Source organism: Vipera berus, assembly GCF_964194415.1.
Source record: "Vipera berus genome assembly, chromosome: 9".
Taxonomy (NCBI): Eukaryota; Metazoa; Chordata; class Lepidosauria; order Squamata; family Viperidae; genus Vipera; species Vipera berus.
The window spans coordinates 17,739,069-17,760,658 of record NC_138212.1 but is presented as its reverse complement, the minus strand read 5'-3'; the positions used below and the strand labels follow the sequence as shown (position 1 = coordinate 17,760,658).

Below are 21,590 nucleotides of genomic sequence, written 5' to 3'. Positions count from 1 at the left end.
AAAGAAAGTTTGTTATTTATATACATTAATTATATTATGTATTTTATATGTGACCCATACAGAGCATATGCCCTGCAAGTCCTGTACCGACCTGGAATCTTCTGTGTGTGTGACTATGTTATGTAATTGGCAGGAGAAACTCTTTTGACTGTTATGTAATTGAAACTCTTCTTTCATTGGTGACGTGATCAAAATAGTGAATCTTTAGGCTTTGATGAAGGCATCTTTGTTAGAAGATGTAGAGTCTCTTGTTAATACTTGCTGATGCCTTCCAAAATCGAAAACATTGGAGATCCCTTGCTGCTTGATTTGCTATATAATGTGGGAGGATCTAATGCCAATATGAGCCGTGGTGGCACAGTGGTTTAGAATGCAGCACTGCAGGCTACTTCTGCTGATTGCCAGCTGCCAGCAGTTCAGCAGTTCAATTCTCACTGGCTCAAGGTTGACTCAGCCTTCCATCTTTCTAGGTCGGTAGAATAAGGAGCCAGATTGTTGAGGGCAATATGCTGACTCTGTAAACCACTGTGAAGCAGTATATAAGTCTACATGCTATTGCCATATCACTCAATGCAGCCCAGGCAAGCCAAACGGTTGGACACCCATGACTCAGTGTATTTATTACATATATCCAGAAAATTGCAGTTTGTTCAGCTAACTATGCTTGAACAAACCATGACCCAGTTGCTTAGCTCAGTTTATGAAGCAATCTATAAAAAAGTCTTATGTTACTGTCGTTCATGAACAGCCTAGGAGCAGCCCATATTGGACACCCAATAAAATAATTGTGATACTATTGTTCTCACTTAACAAAACCAATTGAGTCAAGTGGCACTGGGCGTGAGGGCAAATTTATTGAATAAGCATTCCCTTACCTGAAATGGGTTTCATTGTTTTTCTGTCCATGACTTCTTCAGAAGCCAAGATTTGACTAACAAATTGATGAAGGGCAGAGTGCCAGTTGGGCAAAGTTTGAATTGCCAGTAACAGACAACAATAATGAGGAGAAAAATCTCTTGGCAAGAAAGAGATCAGAGAAACTCAAAATTTTTCAATATTTTTGCCCCCAAAATATTCACTATTTATTTATTTATTTATTTATTTATTTTATTTTAATTCCATTTATATCCCGCCCTTCTCCGAAGACTCAGGGCGGCTTACAAGCTTAGCAGTAGCCTTCATTCTATGTATATGCCTGCTTATTAGGGCTTTCACACACACCCCAAGCGGCATTATTACAAAGTCAGCTTAATTGCCCCCAACAATCTGGGTCCTCATTTTACCTACCTCGGAAGGATGGAAGGCATATACATAGAATGAAGCAGTAGCCTTCATTCTATGTATATGCCTGCTTATTAGGGCTTTCACACACTAACATTCCAGACAAAAATAGAATAGAATTGAATAGTTTTATTTGGTCAAGTTTGATTAGACATACAAGGAATTTGTCTCAAGTGCATAATCTCTCAGTATACATGCAAAACAACAGAGTAATAATAATCTTAATACCAAAATAATAATAATCATAACCCTGATACCAATAAGAGAAGGTAGTGGAACAGATGAGAAGGATAAAGGTAATACATAAAAAAGTAATTAAATCCCGAGCAAGACAAGCTTGGAGACTAGGTACAGGTCCTGAAACACAGAAAAATCCAAGACATAATTTAAAAGCAAAGTGGTTGCTATGTGAGAAATGGCCCTTGGCAGGGGAACATAGGAGAGGCATTAGTACACCATGAAGTACGAAGAAGGAGGTGCAGCTAGTAGAGGAAATGTCATTCAAGATGGGGCTGGAAACAGTAGGCGGGCATGTGTCACCCAGCTCTGACTTATAGATGGGAGAAGCTGGCTGCTGGGATGACCTGGAGGAAGCAGGCTGCCCATTGACGGGTGTAACTCAGAGAGTGGGATGAAGTCAGTAATGGCCAGAAGAACAGAGCCAAGAGGAAAGAGTGGGTGGCAAAAGAGGGGAGGCGAAAAGGCAAGAAAGAGGAAGTGAGGCAGAAGCAAACTTGGGCTTAAGCCTAGGATGGTTAAAAAGAACAATCTTTTATTTATTTATTTTTATTCATTTATTAACCAAATTGATTGGTTGCCCATCTTACCGCAAGGTAAGTCTGGGTGACTTATGATATTAAAAGATAAAACGGTAAATATAAAATACTACAAAAATATAAAAATACAAAACAGAGTAGCTAAAAGATGGGGAGGGATGGAGGGAGCAGGACGAGCAGGGAGGAAGTGGGATTTGATATGAACCTATCAGCCATTTCAAACATAAAACTCCTGTGGGGCCCCAAACCAACTGGCAGAGCCAGGCCTTTAGGCTCTTATCAGGAGGGTTGGAGAGGACATACAGAAAATGTCTGTGAAAATGCCAGTGTCACAACGGGGGGCAAGATGTTCCAGAGAGCAGACACAAGGGAAGGAAAGGCCCTTCTCCTGGACCCCACCAGCCAGAATACCCTGGCCAATGGGGCCCACAGCATGCCTCCTTGGCCAGCACAGATGGGGCAGGCCAATCCCAAGAGATGGTCCCTTAAGAAACCTGAACCCATGCCATGAAGGTCTTTAAAGGTGATTACCAACGCCCTTGAATTTCACCCACAACCAGCAGTCGGTGCAGCCCCCAGAGCAGTGCTGTTGCATGGGCCACCTTCTTCCAGATTCCAAGTCTTTTAAAAGCCAGGACCTCGTTAAACTAGAAGACTTAACATTGTCTGGGATTGGGTCTTCAAGATACTTGTGCCAAACTGCAGTAAATGCGGGGGAATCTTGATATGTTATAGGGATAGATGCATGTCCGCAAAAATGCCGCATCCTTCTTGGAGTTGGCCAACCAATAGCTTGATTACATCAAGACAGCATTTTGTCCATATTTTTCAGCAATGAAGATCTGAGAGAGGAGGGAAAGGGAAAAGGAATTAGGAAGAGATGAAAGGAGTAGAAAAATGCTACAAACTGGAGATGACCAGTCTGTCCGGCCTTGTGTGGGGGATAGAGAGGCCCACACAACTGTGAGGCTGGATGCCCCCCCCCGTCTATATTAACAACTGCTAAAAAAACCACCCATCTTGGAATTTGTCACCTTTTGACATTTTATAATGTTATTTTTATATGGCACGGGTGCCAGAGGCGGCACTCAGAGCCCTCCCTGTGGGCACCCGCGCCATGCCTCGGAGGTGGCAACTGTCCCTCTTCAACCAGCTGCCCCCCACAGGTGTCCCTCCCCACAAGCGACATTGAGGTGACCACACCCACCCAATCTTCCATGACCACCACAGCCACACCCACCCAGTAGGCCACACCCACCTGGCACCCAGCAATGAATAAGTGGGCTTTGGGTTGCAGTTTGGGCACTCGGTCTCTAAAAGGTTCACCATCACTGTCCTATATTTTTTTTAATTTTATTTTAATTCCATTTATATCCCGCCCTTCTCCGAAGACTCAGGGCGGCTTAGAAGTAGCCTTCATTCTATGTATATGCCTGCTTATTAGGGCTTTCACACACACCCCATGCGGCATTATTACAAAGTCAGCTTAATTGCCCCCAACAATCTGGGTCCTCATTTTACCTACCTCGGAAGGATGGAAGGCTGAGTCAACCTTGAGCCTGGTGGGATTCGAACCTGCACTGATTGCAGGCAGCTGGTGTTACTTAAGGAGGCATTAGCCCACTGCTCCACCAAGGCTCTATATGAACTTTAGGTAGGACTCATAAGAGGACAGTCATAGTTTATGGGGGCAAAAAAAAAAGAATGAGAGTCTGATTACACCTTTATCCACTTAATGAAGTTTATTAAAAGGAATACACTTTTGTGAGCTTCAGCTGACTTCATCACATATATCTGCATTATGGGTTAAAAAAACACCTTTTAGATAAAAAATAGCCAACCAGGACTTCAACTACCCCTGATGTCTTGTGATTCTTAAACCAAGGAAAACTGTCTCCTCCGAAGAATGTTGAGCCACCCAATTCTGAGGGTTGTATTTTTCACCACTAGCCTTCTCCAAACTAATGCCTTCTAGTTTTACTGGACTGTACCAGGCTATGCAAATTTGGGGAGACTGAAACCAATGAGTAGTAGGTAAGATGGATGGATGGATGGATGGATGGATGGATGGATGGATGGATGGATGGTGTCAAGTTGTCAATTCTTCACAACCACATAGAGAGATTCTTTTTTTCATAATGATCTGTCCCTAATCCAGTCTTCCAGGACTTCTTTGCCTTGTCTATGTCTATGCTTCCTTTGGTAAAAAAAATACATAGAAGGTATACCATTGTTTTCTCCTGGACAATATGAATGGATGGCTTTTCCATGGTCCCTAAAGTTATTGCCCACCTCCAGCATCTTCCTATGTTTTTGCTGCCCAATATAGATAACTGCTTGCTGGGCAGATGGGATGGCTTTCACACCTTGGATGACCTTGCTGGGAATGTATGCTCCTGACATACACTTACCACATTCTTTGCTTATCCCTCCCAGGAACACCCCTACCACCATCGCCCTACCACAATGGGCAGCAGAGCAGGACTGGGGAGGAGTAGGTGAGGCCAGAGCAAAACTCACACTTGACTTCATTGACACTTCATTAAAATGCAGTTTCTTCACAAACATATCGTACATTTTCCTCTTTGCCCAGTGGGCAACATCTTTTAAAAAGATTAAGAACCACATGCTTGTCTCATTCTGAATGATCACATATCATGGCTGGGGAAGTCTGATAGTAGTTCTCAACTATGCTTTCCTTCATTGTAGATATTTTAGGCCTACCTTGTGATTTTTAGGACAAAAATTAGAACCATATTTTCTGACTGTATTTTGTCTGAACTGATTATTAGTAAGCTGTCTTTGAATGAGTTAAGAGGACATTATTTTTTTAGAGATAGGTGGGTGGCAGTCAGGAAAGGAATCACATCCTTTCATTCTTTACCCAAGCATCCAAAGAGCAGTGTATTCAATTAGACTAGAGTTTCTCAACCTTGGCAACTTTAAGACACTTGGACTTCAACTTCCAAAATTCCCCAGCCAGCAAGGTTAGACTCTTAGTAAGCAGTTTGTCCATGCTGTGCTTTTGGGTCTGAGATTCTATGTCCCTTCATATCCATGAGTACCAGATGCTGAACAGGAAACAGGGTGTATCAAGTCAAAACCTTTCCCAACTATGAAATTGGGAACTGCTTAGCCCCAATAAATTATTTCAAAGATATGCCGGGAAACCACTAAGCTGTGAGTCAACTAAACATAATAGCTGAATAATAAGTTACCACCAGGCCAGGTGAATAAATATTGTGACACCGGTATTTTCAGCCAGAGCAAACTATCCGCCTGAAATAAAAAACGAGAAGAAAAGTGGCCGAGATAATTTCAAAGAATGTGATTTATTTGTAGGCTGGTTGATTTGGAATGAACACACACACACACACACACACACACACACACACACACACACTTCTTAAGTAATTATGGGGATTAACAAACAAGACATAAAAACTATATTTTTTTAAAAAAAAAGACAAATATAAAACAAAGCAGAGTGCAATTAAAAAGATTAAGAGGGTTGCTCTATCTTGTCAAAAGCGATTGACAATAATATCATGATGTAGTATAACAATGGGACTGTAATAGTAGAAGGGGATAGCATCCCATCCAATTTCAAACCACTTAAGGATCATAACTGTCCATAAGTCAGCAAAGGCACCCCACCCTCCAGGAATTGATAAATAGCCCAGAGGTTTGGGACAGTTTCCCTCTATTTCATATTTTCTGATTGTATTTTGTTTGAATTGATTTTATAGTAAGTTATCTTTGAATGAGTTAAGAGGATATTATTATTTTTTAAAAAAGAGGGGGGTGGCAATCAGAAAAGTAATCAAATCCTTTCATTCTAAGCAGCTAAAGATGTGAACGGTAAAAGAAGAAAGGAAACACAAGACTGGGGGCATCTAGCAAGAAGAAAAAATCCAGATGTTTAGAGAAAGCAACGGGTTCTGTGAGGTTCTCTAAGGAAAGCTAGGATCACACACCATTCAGGTTAAGCTGAAAGGAGAGGGGGTAGTTTTATGAAAAACTTTGGGTACCATTATGGGAAAACCAATCATTATTTTAACATCTAGTGTAAATTATGTCTGCATAGGAAGCCATCATTTAGATCAGGGATGTCAAACTGCTGGCCCGTGGGCCAGATGCATCATAGCAAAACTGCGCCCACCCCATTGCTGGCAATGGCAAAAAAGTCACGATACACCGTGACACGTCACATGACGTTGTGAGTTTGACACCCCTCCCTGATTTAGATGATGTGTTTTGGTATTGTATATGATATGAACACTGTTAGTATGTTTTGCAAACCTGGATTTGGAGTTTAGGATATTGTGTGAACCCAGCCTATGGGCCATGCACAGATTCTTATCAACTCCTTCCTGACTTATCCATGCAGAAATGACTTCCACAGTCCATTCCTACATAATTCTGATAGAAAGTTTACAAAACTACTCATTGGTAGAAATCTGGAAAGCAGTGTTTTGAAAGGGAATATGACAGAATAACAAAGATGGAAGGGATCTTGAAGGTCTTCTACTTCAACTCCCTGCTCAGGCAGGAGACCCTATACCATTTCAGACAAATGGTGTCCAATCTCTTCTTAAAATCCTCCAGTGTTGGAGCACCCACAACTTCTGGAGGCAAGTCGTTCCACTGACTAATTGTTCTCACTGTCAGGAAAGTGAAGTGAGTTTCTGCATGTTGGCGCAATCTTAGTATGAGAGAGCAACTTGCATCCCCCTCTGGTGCCCTCCATCCTTGGCGCGCCAAACAGTGTGAACGTAGCATTCAACCACATTTTGGCAGGAAGAAAAACAAAGCATTTATTTATGCCTGTACATAAACTTTTAAGTATCAATTGCCTTTTCTTCCCGCTCTGCTCCACCCAGTTTTTTTGAGCCCCACCTACTTTCTGTGGTCATACCTACCTACCTCCGTCAAGATATTATGTTGGACTGGAAGCATATATAAGCATTAAAAAGTTACCTAACACTTGAACGCTAGGAAACTTGCAGGACAAGAAGCAACGGATGGAAACTGGTCAAGGAGAGAAGCAACCTAGAACTAAGGAGAAACTTCCTGACAGTGAGAACAATTAACCAGTGGAACAACCTGCCTCCAGAAGTGGTGAATGCTCCAACACTGGAAGTTTTTAAGAAGAGACTGGCCAGCCATTTGTCTGAAATGGTATAGGGTTTCCTGCCTGAGCAGGGGGTTGGACTAGATGACCTCCAAGGTCCCTTCCAACTTCTTCTTCTTCTTCTTCTTCTTCTTCTTCTTCTTCTTCTTCTTCTTCTTCTTCTTCTTCTTCTTCTTCTTCTTCTTCTTCTTCTTTTTCTTTTTCTTCTTCTTCTTTCTTCTTCTTCTTCTTCTTCTTCTTCTTCTTATTATTATTATTATTATTATTATTATTATTATTATTATTATTATTATTACTATACATTTCTGTTGACTTTCCAGGTGCTCGTGAGCTGGGTCTCCAACTTCTACCGCCATGGACTGGAAGACATTACAGGGCCTGTTGAGCGGAGTGAACAAATACTCCACTGCTTTTGGCCGTATCTGGCTCTCTGTGGTCTTTGTTTTCCGTGTGCTTGTTTATGTGGTAGCTGCTGAGCGGGTGTGGGGAGATGAGCAGAAGGATTTTGACTGCAATCACCGGCAACCTGGTTGCACCAATGTTTGCTACGATCATTTTTTCCCCATCTCCCACATCCGTCTCTGGGCCCTGCAGCTGATTTTCGTCACCTGTCCATCTCTGCTCGTCATCATGCATGTGGCCTACCGTGAGGACCGAGAAAGGAAGAACCGGGAAAAAAATGGGGAAAACTGTCCCAAACTGTATAGCAACACTGGAAAGAAACACGGTGGTCTGTGGTGGACTTACCTCCTGACCCTCTTCTTCAAGCTGGGTATTGAGATCCTCTTCCTCTATCTCCTCCACAGAATATGGGACAGTTTTGACCTACCACGTCTGGTCAAGTGTGATCTGTCACCTTGCCCCAATACGATTGATTGCTACATTGCTCGGCCTACTGAGAAGAAGATTTTCACATACTTCATGGTAGGGGCATCAGCTCTTTGCATTGTCCTCACCATGTGTGAGATCTTCTACCTCATCTTCAAGAGAATGGTCCGCTCAATGCACAAATGGAAGAAGAACAAAAAATCCTTGACCTACAGCAAGGCCTCCACTTGTCACTGCCATATGAGGATGGAACACGCACAGGATGGCAAATTAAAGAATTCCCCCTTAGAAGGCCTGAGATCTTCTGCGCCTAACCTGACTTTAATCTGAGAGGGAGAAGAAGCAAATCCAAAATGACCCCATGCCAGGACACATGAAATGGGGGAGGGGGAAAGGACTTGAAGTGGAAGCCTTCCATTGAATCACTAACCAAATTTTCCACAAGCGAAGGACCGCCATGACTGAAGGGGAGCTGATAAGAGCACTGCCATGTTTTATTCAGGTCTTAAGGCAAGACCATCTGTTTACATGTTATAACTAAGCTAAGCATGCACACTTAATATGCTTTGGCAGTCTATGTTGGTTTGTTCTCCAAACCCTTTTCGAAAAGTTGCAACCTTCTACATGCTCAGGTCTATGCTTTCTGTTTTTCTAAACTATCCCAGAAGCTAAGCAAACATCTGTGTACAATATGTTGTGGTCTTTAAAACCTAGGATAGCCAAAATCTATGACTCTGGATTTCTTCCACTGATTTATTTAGTTGTTTATAGAATTGTTTATAGAGTTGTAAGAATTGTCTGAGAAGGAGGGGAGTAAATTAATTAGGGAAATTTCGTAAACCTGGATAATTTAAGTAGATGTCCTCCCTTCTCTTGCAGGCCACAATTCTTTGAAATGACAAATGTCCATGAAAGCTACAAAGCAGGCAAAACAAATCACACTGGAAAATTGTTTTAGTCAAATTTCCTCTCTTGAATTTCACCTGGAGGAAATCCACTGTGGTGTTCATATTTGAGGAATTCCAAGAGAAGGAAATTTTTGCAGGACAGTCTGCTTACACCATTCCTACCCCATTTATACTTGAGCTTAATTCTTGATGACAGTATCCCCTTTTGCAGTAGAAAGTATTTTCACAAAGTATTGTTTACCTGCTAATTTTCTAGTGCCCCTTCCCCCTAAAACAAAAGATATTGAGTTGGGTTAACAAGGAATGAGACAGTATTTTCTTCCCTAAAGCTTTTTAGACAAGGCATAGCCTTCTACTCTCTGAAAATGAGAGATGTATTCTGACATGGAAAGCTAAATTTGATATAAATAGAATTTCGAAAGCATGAACATGCAAGTAGATTAATAGGTACCACTTTGGTGGGAAGGCAACAGCGTTCTGTGTCTCTTTGGTGTTCTGTGTGCCTTTGGTATATAGCTATGCTGGCCACATGACAAGGGAAAATGTCTTCAGCCAAGAAAGGGAGATGAGCACCACACCCTAGAGTTGGACACAACTGGACAGGAAAACCTTTAGAAGGGAGGAGGAGGACATAAAAAAGGAGGAAAAAGTATCCTTGGTTCTCTTCTTCCTGAATTTTCCCCTACATTTTTTTTCCATTATTTTGATGAAAGTTTGATGTGGGAGGTCTTCTAACCTTCTAACTTTCCCCAATTCTCCACCCTTAGTCTCTCATCCTGTCTGTAACAGAGAAGTTTCCACTGAAATCAAGTTTAATGTAACATTTGAAATTATTCTGGAAAGTTTACTCCAGAGAAAAGGGGACATGTCTTAAGAAGAGAAATGGAAGGAAGCAATTAGTCAGAATCAATGTTTACAGCTCAGTTTAGCCAAAAGGAACAAATCAAGCAACAGAAGAGGTTTTACGGTTAGCAAAAACATTTAAGCTATTTTGAGACAGCTGTGGATCTTATGGCTATCGAATCTTATGACTATAGAAACTTTTATAACTAGATTTCGAGTCTCCTTGGTTGAGTTCCATGTAGACCCTCTTCCATGCAGAGCAAGAATTAAAATTGTATTTGAGGTTTTTGTTTGGCTGCTGGTTCTGTTACTCTGGGAAATAAAATCCACCATGGATAAATATTAGGCAGGACTCATGACTCATTCTGGATCAGCTTAGCAACAGGAGAGCAGGCAAAAAAAAATCCTTTCTTTAATTATTCAATTTTTATTACAGAAGTTTTTTTACCAAGTAAAAATACTTCAAATTTAAAGAAAAAAAGAAAGAAAAGAAAAAGAAAAGCATTAAGTAAATAAAGAAAGGGAAAATAGAAAAAGAAAGGGAAAAGAAAAAAGAAAGAGGGAGGGAGGGAGGGAGAGAGGGAGGGAGGGAGGGAGGGAGGGAGGGAGGGAGAAAGGAGTTTCTTCTTTACAGCAGTTTAAAATGCATTTATATTTTATTTTATCTTCTCTCTCTCTAAGGTTAAATCATGGCTTCCTTCTTTCCATAGTCTACCCTTTCTAATAATCAAAACCATAAATCACAAGTTCTTTTTTTCCATTTTCAGCACAGAAAAAATATCCATAAAAATCCATCGTTAACAAATGTGGCTATTGTCTTTTCCCTAATCAAATATGTCAATATTGCCATCTCTGCAAATCTGGTCATCTTCACCAACCATTTCTCCATTATAAGAGAACTGGCAAGAGTTCCAATTATTTCTGGCCCTGGCCTGACACTTCCAGTTTATCCAAGCAGAAATAGCAAAGAAGCTGCTGGAAAGATAGATAAATAAATCTATGGCATGGCAGCTTTGTCCACTTTATCTCTGTAGCTTTAAGTTTCTTTCATTTCATTTCTGCCAATGATGATGATGAAGATGATGAAGATGATGATGATTCTCAGGGCTTTTTTTGTCATAGAACGCACTGGAACGGAGTTCTGGCACCTTTTTCCCCCAATGGATTTGTGCATGGTAACATTAATAGTATTAACTTACCTTGAACAAAATCCTAGTCTTTTAGATACACTAAAAATCGAAGGTTTTTTTTTTTCAACTACAAAGGTAAACCTTGTAGGATAGGCAAGGCGAGTTGTATGACGTGTGTGAGTTCCGGCACCTTTTTTTTTTTTTACAAAAAAAGCACTGATAATTCTAGAGAATAATTAATACAAATTTACCACATTTCAATCAGCTACATTTTTGCGAGCTTGTTTTCACTTGCAAACATTTTCAGTCTGCATTGGTAAGAGTGGAATACTGTGTCTAGTTTTGGTCATCACAAGAGAACCAAGATGTTGACACTCTAGAAAGGGTGCAAAGAAGAGCAATCAAGATAATTAGGGGACTGGAGGCTAAAGCATAGAATGAATGGTTGTGGGAATTGGGTATGTCTAATCTCAGCAAGAGAAAGATTAGGGGGGGTGACATGATAGCAGTCTTCCAATGTTTGAGGGATGTCACAGAGAAGAGGAAGTCAACCTACTCTACAAAGCACCTGAGGGCAGGACAAGAAGTAACAGATGGAAGCTTATCAAAGAGAGAAGCAACCTAGAACTAAGGAGAAATTTCCTGTCAGTGAGAACAATTAACCAGTAGAACTGCTTACCTCCAGAAGTTGTGGGTGCTCCATCACTGGAAGGTTTTAAGAAGAGACTGGGCAGCCATTTTTCTGGAATGCTGTAAGGTCTCCTGCTTGAGCAGGGACTTGGACTAGAATTATCTCCAACTCTGTTATTCTGCATTTCTATTCTGTGTTCTATATTATTATCATATAAAGGAATAAAAAGTAGAAATCTTAAAGAGTATTTTATAAAATAGATATTACAGAAAAAGATAGACAGACAGCAAGAAAGGCAGAATATCAAGGCTAGCATCCTCCAGGACAACATTTGAGAGTTTCCATATTGTAAGCTGCACTGTGTGTAGTCTAGTACACATTTTAGCAATCAAGACCAGAGTGATATACCAATGATAAAACATGGTCTGGAAACTGTAAATCTTAGAAAATAAAAAAGATTTCGGTTACTATATTGCTTATGGAAAAGTGAAGATGGTATACTTATATTAATATGTGAACTGAAGAAAAGCGTTTACTTCTTTCTTTATATCCCATCTTTTTTTATATAAATAGCTCAAGGGGGCAAACATACATAACATTCCCTCCTCTTCCTCCTTTTTTCCTCATAGGAGGAAAATCTCCTCCTATGGGCTGAGAAAGAAGAACTGGTTCAGGACTGGACAGTTGGCTTTCATGCCTAAAGCAGGACTAGAACTCACACTCTCCTGGTGATTGGCCCAGAGTCACCCAGATGGCTCTCATGCCTAAGGCAGAATTAGAACTCACTGTCTCCTGGCAGTTGGCCCACCCAACCAGTTTTCATGCCTAAGGCAGGACTAGAACTCACAGTCTCCTGGTGATTGGCCCAGAGTCACCCAGATGGCTCTCATGCCTAAGGCAGAATTAGAACTCACTGTCTCCTGGCAGTTGGACCACCCAACCAGTTTTCATGCCTAAGGCAGGACTAGAACTCACAGTCTCCTGGTGATTGGCCCAGAGTCACCCAGATGGCTCTCATGCCTAAGGCAGAATTAGAACTCACTGTCTCCTAGCAGTTGGACCACCCAACCAGTTTTCATGCCTAAGGCAGGACTAGAACTCACAGTCTCCTGGTGACTGGCCCAGAGTCACCCAGATGGCTTTCGTGCCTAATGTGGGATTACCACTCGCAGTCTCCTGGTTTCTAATCTGGTGCCTTCATTATTCCCAAACTGGGTCTTTCCCCCCCTCCCGCATCTCTATCCTGCCCTTCTTTGAATTAAAGTCCCCTCCTCCCTCGAGGTCAGTGAGATCTATTCTTTTCTGAGACCTGCAAATATCGGTTGGAACAATCTCACTTTTCTTCAAAGCTCTTTTCTCTCCACTCTCCCGCTACCTAAATCATGTACTGGCAATGCTGACTACCTTGCAGATGAGTCTTCAAGGATAAACAAAGATTATTCAGCGGCTAAAAATTTCTTGAACACACCCAAGTGTGATAACAGGTAAGTAGTCGTGTATCGGTCCAAGCCTTTTATCGGCAAAACTATCTACTGTCTTTTCACCCATTTGTAATTAGATTTTGAATCATAATGTAGGGGTAGGTAGCCACGTCAAGCCAATGAGTCAGTAGATGGGGAATCCTATTAAATGCACATTACAAGAGACATGTTACTCATCTGAATAAACTACCTCTGAACTTCCTCAAGTTGTATACAGTTAGGCAAACGTAGCCCAGCACCTCCCTAGATTCCTGACACCAAATTGTGATCATTAATGGAACAGAAGAGCTATTAAAAACATGGGAAGTAATCAATTAAACTGTCTTTGAGTTGACTTGTAATATATATTTAGCCTTTGACCAAGCCATCTCCTCTTCTGGCCTCACTTAAATCTTGAAGCACCACTTTTAGCTAAATGCAGTTCTCAGCTCATGAAAAATGATTAATTTTGGGCAGCTTTTTAAAGATCCAGGGCTTTCATTGCCATCTATCTACTCAAGGAACACGAGCCTTTAGCCCATTCAGGTTTGAGTATCCCTCCCTTGCTCTTTCATTCTGCTTCCTCAAGTACCAGCCGGCTGCAGGAAATCCACTCCTACTCACAACACTTCATAGCTATTATAAACACAAGGCGTTTTCCACCACATTTCTTCTTCGAGGGGGCCTTCAAAGCAGCTAACCAAGAAGTTACGCATGCCACTCACACTGACCTCCTTTCCCCTGACTCACAAAAAGACGTTTCTTTGCTGTAATCTCAGCATTTCAGCATATAATGCTCAGTCATGTCTGGTTTTAAACAATCCCTTACACATCGGTTGACTGGCTATAGAGCAGATCAACGCAAAGATAAACATGTCCTCAAGTTGAGTTCAACCCCTTGATGGACTCAACCACACCATTTCCTTGGTAACAAAGCAAAAGTGGTTTGCCATTGCCTTTTTCCTGGATATTTTTCAACTTCCTTGTCTACGTTTTAACAGAACACCCTGGAGAAAAGGATCTAAATCGAACTGGCTGCTGTACAGAACTTCTTAAAATGAGTGGATTCGCTCGCTGACAAGCAAGTCTCAATAAATCGTTCTTCCTGGGATGGGGAAGAGATTTGAAGGGTAAAAGAAAGAATGAAAAGAAGCCTGCAGAAGGGGTTGTATCCCCCTATGTTAAAAAAATATGTAACTATTGAGGTAGAATTCTCTAGGTGACATGGACATCTTAATCCATCCATCCCTCCTTCCTTCCTTCCTTCCTTCCTTCCTTCCTTCCTTCCTTCCTTCCTTCCTTCCTTCCTTCCTTCCTTTTCTTATGCAATGATACATTTAACAATAGCTTTTCTCATTTTTAAATATTTTTTCATATAAAAAAGAAAGCAAATCTAAAAAAAAAACAAAAACAAAAAAAACACGTAAATCCCTGGAACCCCTGATCCAGAGGCAAAGTCTAGGGATTAAAAAAAGGGCTGTGCCTGAGTGATTATTATTTTTATTTTATTTTTTACTCTGGCAGAATTCACCAGTTCCACGGAAAACAACATACGGATAGTCCCTGGCTTATCACCACAACTGAGCTCAAAATTTCTGTTGCTAGGTGAGACATTTGTTAAATGAGTTGTGACCTATTTCATGCCACAGCCTGTTAAGTGAATCGCTGCAGCTGTTAAGTTAGTAACGTGGTTGTGAAGTGAATCTGGCTTCCTCATTGACTTTGCTTGAAAGAGGTTTACAAAAGGGGATTATGTGACCCTGGGACACTGCAACGGTCATAAATATGGATCAGTTGCCAAGCATCTGAATTTTGATCACATGACCATGGGGATGCTGCAATGGTCGTAAGTGTGCAAACAGCCATAAGTCACTTTTTTCAGAATTTTTTATTTTTAAAAAAAAAAAAAATTAAAAATTCCATTTATATCCCGCCCTTCTCCGAAGACTCAGGGCGGCTTACAAGCTTAGCAGTAGCCTTCATTCTATGTATATGCCTGCTTATTAGGGCTTTCACACACACCCAAGCGGCATTATTACAAAGTCAGCTTAATTGTCCCCAACAATCTGGGTCCTCATTTTACCTACCTCGGAAGGATGGAAGGCTGAGTCAACCTTGAGCCTGGTGGGATGCGAACCTGCACTAATTGCAGGCAGCTGGTGTTACTTAAGGAGGCATTAGCCCACTGCTCCACCAAGGCTCTATTTTTGTAAGTTTGAATGGTCAATAAACAAACCATGGTAAGTTAAGGACTACTTATACCTGCCTATCATCTCAGGATGGAAAGAAAGCACATTAACATTTATCCAAAGATCATTTAGTCCAGGGGTCTCCAAACTTGGCCCTTTTATGACTGGTGGACTTCAACTCCCAGAATTCCTGGCTGAGGAATTCTGGGAGTTGAAGTCCACCAGTCATAAAAGGGCCAAGTTTGAAGACCTCTGATTTAGTCTAACTAAGTAGGTATTCCTAGATTTGAAGGACTGGAGACCCTCCTGAAATTTGAAAATTCTCATTTTCCCTGTCCTTCCTTTTTTTCCCCCCACATTTACTTTGCTATACTTTTTCTTTAACTATTTCTTATGAAGCAAGTAAAATCTTTTAATAAATCTATTTTTTTAAGGAAAGAAAGGATCCTCTAAAAAAAAGAGAAACATATAAATTATCTCAGCTTCTCTATCCTCAAGGTGAGCATTTAATGGTTCGGCTCTCTTTTTATCTCTTTTCTTTTTAAAGAGAAGGTTAATAATCTCACCTTTTCTCTAAAAAAAGAAGGAAGAGGAAGAAGAGACCTAGCTTCAACATTCTGGCCTTCTGAGTTTAAAAAATACGCTATTAAAGTGGTAGGCATAACTAAAATGTAGGAAAGGAAGTAAAATGTGGAGAAAGGAAATATGCTAGCTTTATTTGATCCTTTCTTGTACACTGGGGCAGCATAAATTTAGATCAAACTCCTCTTGTAATTGCGAGATCATCTTACTTAAATGGCTCAATCACTGGCAGATGAAAATATTTGACATTAAAATAAGAAATGAAAGAAAGTCGGTATCCAAAACTGCCACTAATGACTTCGAAAGAAAGTTACCAAAAAGATAAACTGAACAATGGTTACAGCGCTGTTTCTCAACCTTGGCCATTTGAAGATGGGTGGACTTTGACTCTCAGAATTCATGCTGGCTGGGGAATTTGGGGGAGGGGGGGGTTGAAGTCCACTCATTTTCAAGCGGCCAACGTTGAGAAACATTGGCTTAGAGAGATAGTTCCTTTCATTGTGGTAAGCCAAAAGAGGCCAGGTCTGGGGAACTGAATTTACTGGATGTATTCAAGACAATGAGAACAATTAACCAATGGAAAGATTGCCTCCAGAAGTTATGGATGCTCCATCACTCAAGGTTTCTAAAAAGAGATAGGACAACCAAGGGGTTGGACTAGAAGATCTACAAGGTCCCTTCCAACTCTGTAATTTTATTATTCTCTTTTACGTCCTTCTTCAAGTGAAATCTGGGATGGAGTTTCAAGAAAGCAAAGCAGAGGCTGCTTTGACTGTAACTGATGGGAAAGGGAACAAGGCCACAGTGTAAGCCTTGTGGGTCAAATACACCATGCTGATAGGACGGATTAGGTCTATTGCCTGAAGGTTTCTCACCCCCATCACATTTAATTTAACGTCTTCCACATTAAAAGCTTATCTCAAGAGGTAGGGTTACCAGATACATGGCAAAAGGAGGACATGTTCTCCATTTTATGTTTTTGTCCGCCATCTATATGCTATACCCACCCCCACCCCCTGCCGCAGGTATAGTATACGTGCCTCAATAGTAGCAATTGTGTGAAGGATCTTGAAATCCTAGTGGGCAATCACTTAAATATGAGCCAGCAGTGTGCTGCAGCTGCCAAAAAAGCCAATGCAGTCCTAGGCTGCATCAACAGAGGGATAGAATCAAGATCACATGAAGTGTTAATACCACTTTATAATGCTTTGGTAAGGCCACACTTGGAATACTGCATCCAGTTTTGGTCACCACATTATAAAAAAGATGTTGAGACTCTGGAAAGAGTACAGAGAAGAGCAACAAAGATGATTAGGAGCTTGGAGGCTAAAACATATAAGGAACGGCTGCTGGAATTGAGTATGTCTAGTAGTTTAATGAAAAGAAGGACGAGGGGGGACATGATAGCAGTGTTCCAGTATCTCAGGGGCTGCCCCAAAGAAGAGGGAGTCAAGCTATTCTCCAAAGCACCTGAAAGCAGGACAAGAAGCAATGGATGGAAACTAATCAAGGAGAGAAGCAACCTAGAACTAAAGAGAAACTTCCTGACAGTTAGAACAATTAATCAGTGGAACAACCTGCCTCCAGAAGCTGTGAATGCTCCAACACTGGAAGTTTTTAAGAAGAGATTGGACAACCATTTGTCTGAAACGATATTGGGTTTCCTGTCTGAGGAAGGGGTTGGACTAGAAGATCTCTTCCCTTCCAACCCTGTTATTCTGTATTCTGTATCTGGGAAGCATAGCCTTAAAATCAAATATTGTCCAGCTTTTTGTGTATCTTCCATTTTTATTACTATTATTTGGGATGGCCTTCTCAACATAACTAACAAATACCTGTCATTATCAGTGCTACCTAATAACTAGCATAGGTTCTTGAAAATAAAGATTCTCCAAAAAATATATTGGAAATATAAACAAAAAGGGACACCCTAATTTATACTTTAATGTCCCAAAGGTGCTTTTTCAAAAGGAAATTGGACTTCCTTTGTTTTTCCTTGAAAATGTTTCGCTTCTCATCCAAGAAGCTTCTTCAGTTCAATCACGACCTGGGTGACTGAGGATCTCCATAGACATTGTATATTAATGTTTTGTGTTTTTGTTTTTTTAAAAAAAATATTTTTAAAATTTTTCAGAAGTTTGGACTTTTGTTGATGTGATCCTAGCACCACCTTCTGGCCACAAATAATTTAAAAATGACTTCGCTTGACATTTTTAAATCTGAATCTCTGCAAAAACAGTTGATTGGCAAAATCTACCAATTTTCCAAGATAGGTGACTCTGAGATGGAACTTTTTTTCATTATTTGGAATCCTGTTTCCCTAACAGATAAGCAAGGAGGAGAACTTCCAAGTCATTTGGCCTAATTTCCTTCAGTTGCTGAATGGGTATATATTACTTCCTACATTTCCTTTCTTTCTCTTTCCCCTTTTTTCATTTATTTATATTGATTTGTTATTTTTATATATTTCTGTGAGAATAGAATAGAATAGAATAGAATAGAATAGAATAGAACAGAACAGAACAGAACAGAACAGAACAGAACAGAACAGAACAGAATAGAATAGAATAGAATAGAATAGAATAGAATAGAATAGAATAGAATAGTTGGAAGGGACCTTGGAGGTCATCTAGTCCAACCCCCTGCTCAGGTAGGGAACCCTATACTGTTTCAGACAAATGGCTGTCCAGGCTCTTCTTAAAAACTTCCAGTGTTGGAGCATTCACCGCTTCTGGAGGGAGGTTGTTCCACTGATTAATTGTTCTAACTGTCAGGAAGTTTCTCCTTAGTTCTAGGTTGCTTCTCTCCTTGACTAGCTTCCATCCGTTGCTTCTTACCCTGCCTTCAGGTGCTTTGGAGAATAGCTTGACTCCCTCTTCTTTGGGGCAGCCCCTGAGATATTGGAGCACTGCTATCATGTCACCCCTCGCCCTTCTCTTCATTAAGCTAGACATACCCAATTCCAGCAATCGTTCTTTATATGTTTTAGCCTACAGTCCCCTGATCATCTTTGTTGCTCTTCAAGACTAGGGTACCCAGTGCAGCCCAGATGCTTTGGACTATGTCTCCCATCATCCCCTATTCATCATTCTCATTGAACTAATGGAGATTGAAATCCAAAACATCAACTTATTTTGTTTTAGATTATTATTAGCTAAGTTTTCAGATGTAAGCAAGTTGCCTAGGACAAGGTGCAAACCAAATCAGTTGGCTTGACAAACCATGGTTAGATATGGCATATAAAGCCAGTTGTGATCATTCAGCAAATGACAGCTAAAACATAGTACAATTTACCCAAACATATGCACTATCTTATCATTTTCAACATGTCCTGAAGGAATTCATATTTAGAGTTTTATCCAGTAAAGGACCTGTTTTCTCCTTTCCTTATCCAAATCCAATAAGTAAAATATAGAAGTAGCTGAGTGTGACTATTGTAATGAAGAAATTAAAATGAATAAAACCCAGTGGATAGGTTTTATTGGGAAATTTGTCAGAAGATACAGATAGTCCTCATGTCGTGACCATGATGGAGCCTGCCCGTCATTGTTATAAAGTAGTTCAGTCACGTGACCCGCTCCATTTTATGATTTTTTTTGTAAGTAAGTCGTAAGTTGAGGACTATCTGTACTACTAATTATGCATCTTATGCATTATAAAAAGGTAAAGGTTCCCCCGCACATGCGTGCTAGTCGTTTCCGACTCTAGGGGCCGGTACTCATCTCCATTTCAAAGCTTGTCCGAGCACATCTCCGTGGTCATGTGGCCACATGACTAGATGCCAAAGGCGCACGGAACGCTGTTACCTTCCCACCGTAGTGGTCCCTATTTTTCTACTTGCATTTTTACGTGCTTTCGAACTGCTAGGTTGGCAGAAGCTGGGACGAGTAACAGGCGCTCACTCTGTTACGCGGCACTCGGGATTCGACCCGCCAAACTGCCGACCTTCTGATCGACAAGCTCAGCGTCCTAACCCACTGAGCCACCGCGTCCCTGTCTTATGCATTATAAGAAGTGGTGAATGCTCCAACACTGGAAGTTTTTAAGAAGAGACTGGACAGCCATTTGTCTGAAATGGTATAGGGTTTCCTGCCTGAGCAGGGGGTTGGACTAGATGACTTCCAAGGTCCCTTCCAACTTCTTCTTCTTCTTCTTCTTCTTCTTCTTCTTCTTCTTCTTATTATTATTATTATTATTATTATTATTATTATTATTATTATTATTATTATTATTATTATTATTATTATTATAAGAGGCTTAATTTTAGCAATCTGGTGCAGCTGCACAACTTCTCCAAAAGATGGCAGTGCTCCCTTTGAAATAGTCCAATAACGCAGCAGTTTCTCCTAAGAAATAGGAATAAAAGCAGCACATGGCTGTGAAAAGTTCTCCCCTTTTTCCAAGCAGAGACTGAAAAGGAAGTGGGGGAGGGAGGCTGGAAATTTCTCAGAAAAATACCTCTGGAAAAAGTTTATCATAGGTAATGTCAACTGGAGAGGCACTCTGGTGTAGTGGTTAAGGCATCAGGCCAGAAACTGGGAGACCGTGAGTTCTAGTCTCGCCTTAGGCACAAAACCAGCTGGGTGATCTTGGGCCAGTCACCCTCTCTCAGCCCTAGCAAGGAGGCAATGGCAAACCACTTCTGGAAATTCTTGCCCAGAAAACTTCAGAGACTTCAGGATATTGGATACAATTGAATGGAAAAAGAAAAAGAAAAAAAAAGATTTAATGGCTAAATAAACAGCCTTCCAGGTACATTGGTAGGATACCTTTCAACATTCTTGGCCAGCAGACTATTGGCTGATGGAAGATTCTGGAAACATCTGAAGAGTTCCAGATCAATGACAGCTGGAACAGAGCTTCCATTTTGGCTCAGGCGCAACTTAGCCCCTGAGCCACAGCAACATTCTGATTTGCTCAGTCAGGGTTATGACATAACGCCAAGGTTTATAGCTGAAGGAGTGATAAGGTATCACTCTGGTTCTTCAATTGGCTCTGAACTGCTATAAATGGGCATCCAGCTGCCCTCCATCCCAGTAACATTTTTCTTCTATAAACATAACTTTATTCATGACTTGCAAGCTATCCAAGAGGCACAAGCTTCCAGGAACGTCTCCAAGAGTTGAACGATGTAAAAACCTCCCCGAACAAAGTTAGCATGTGAGGAGAAAGTTTGCTAAGGCTGAGATTGGATCCTTTCCAGGAGGTAAGTTTCGTTTGAAGGGAGCTTCATTCCAAGGTGTGGGTGCCCAGGCTGTTTTTGCAGCTGCGTAAATGATTTGACACAATGCCCTGGATGCCCGTCCCCTCTCCCAAAAAATATTATTCAGCTCTGAGAAATATTTTGTTTAAGGGGGAGGGAACTAGTCAATCCCAGCTCAGATAGTAATAAAAGTCCTTTGGAAAGAATTGGAGGAATCTGTGTTTGGAAAATGAATGGATACTGGTGTGATTAAAAACATGAGCATGAATTACCCCTCCAGCGTCACCTTGTATGGGACGTGGATGATGTGAAAATTAGATGATGAGAGGGGGAGAGAGAGGGGGAGGGGAGAGAGAGAGAGAAGTTGAGGACTACTTTCACCTTCCTATCATCCCAGGAGGGAAGGAAAGCACATTAACATTTATGCAAAGGATCATTTGGCTTAACTAAAACACGTATTCCTATATTTGAAAGACTGAACACCCTTTGAAATTTGAAACTTCTCTGTTGAACACCTAATTTCCACAGCACTGTCATACCTAGGGATATTTAGCCATGTAATAAGACTGTATTGCTATGATCCTTCTCATTCTTTCCACTACCTTCTCTTATTGGTATCATTATT

The 21,590-nt window shown here is 40.9% G+C and overlaps 1 protein-coding gene across 1 annotated transcript in view; it reads left to right on the top strand.

Annotated features, from left to right (window-relative positions):
- GJB3 (gap junction protein beta 3) overlaps window positions 1–11,385 on the top strand; it is a 28,363-nt gene extending 16,978 nt beyond the window's left edge. The window contains exon 2 of the mRNA XM_081335212.1: window positions 7,512–11,385. Within this exon, the coding sequence (XP_081191338.1) occupies window positions 7,546–8,349 (804 nt within the window). The 5' untranslated portion in view covers window positions 7,512–7,545 and the 3' untranslated portion in view covers window positions 8,350–11,385. The remainder of the gene's footprint in view (window positions 1–7,511) is intronic.
- The last annotated feature ends 10,205 nt before the right edge of the window (window positions 11,386–21,590 follow it).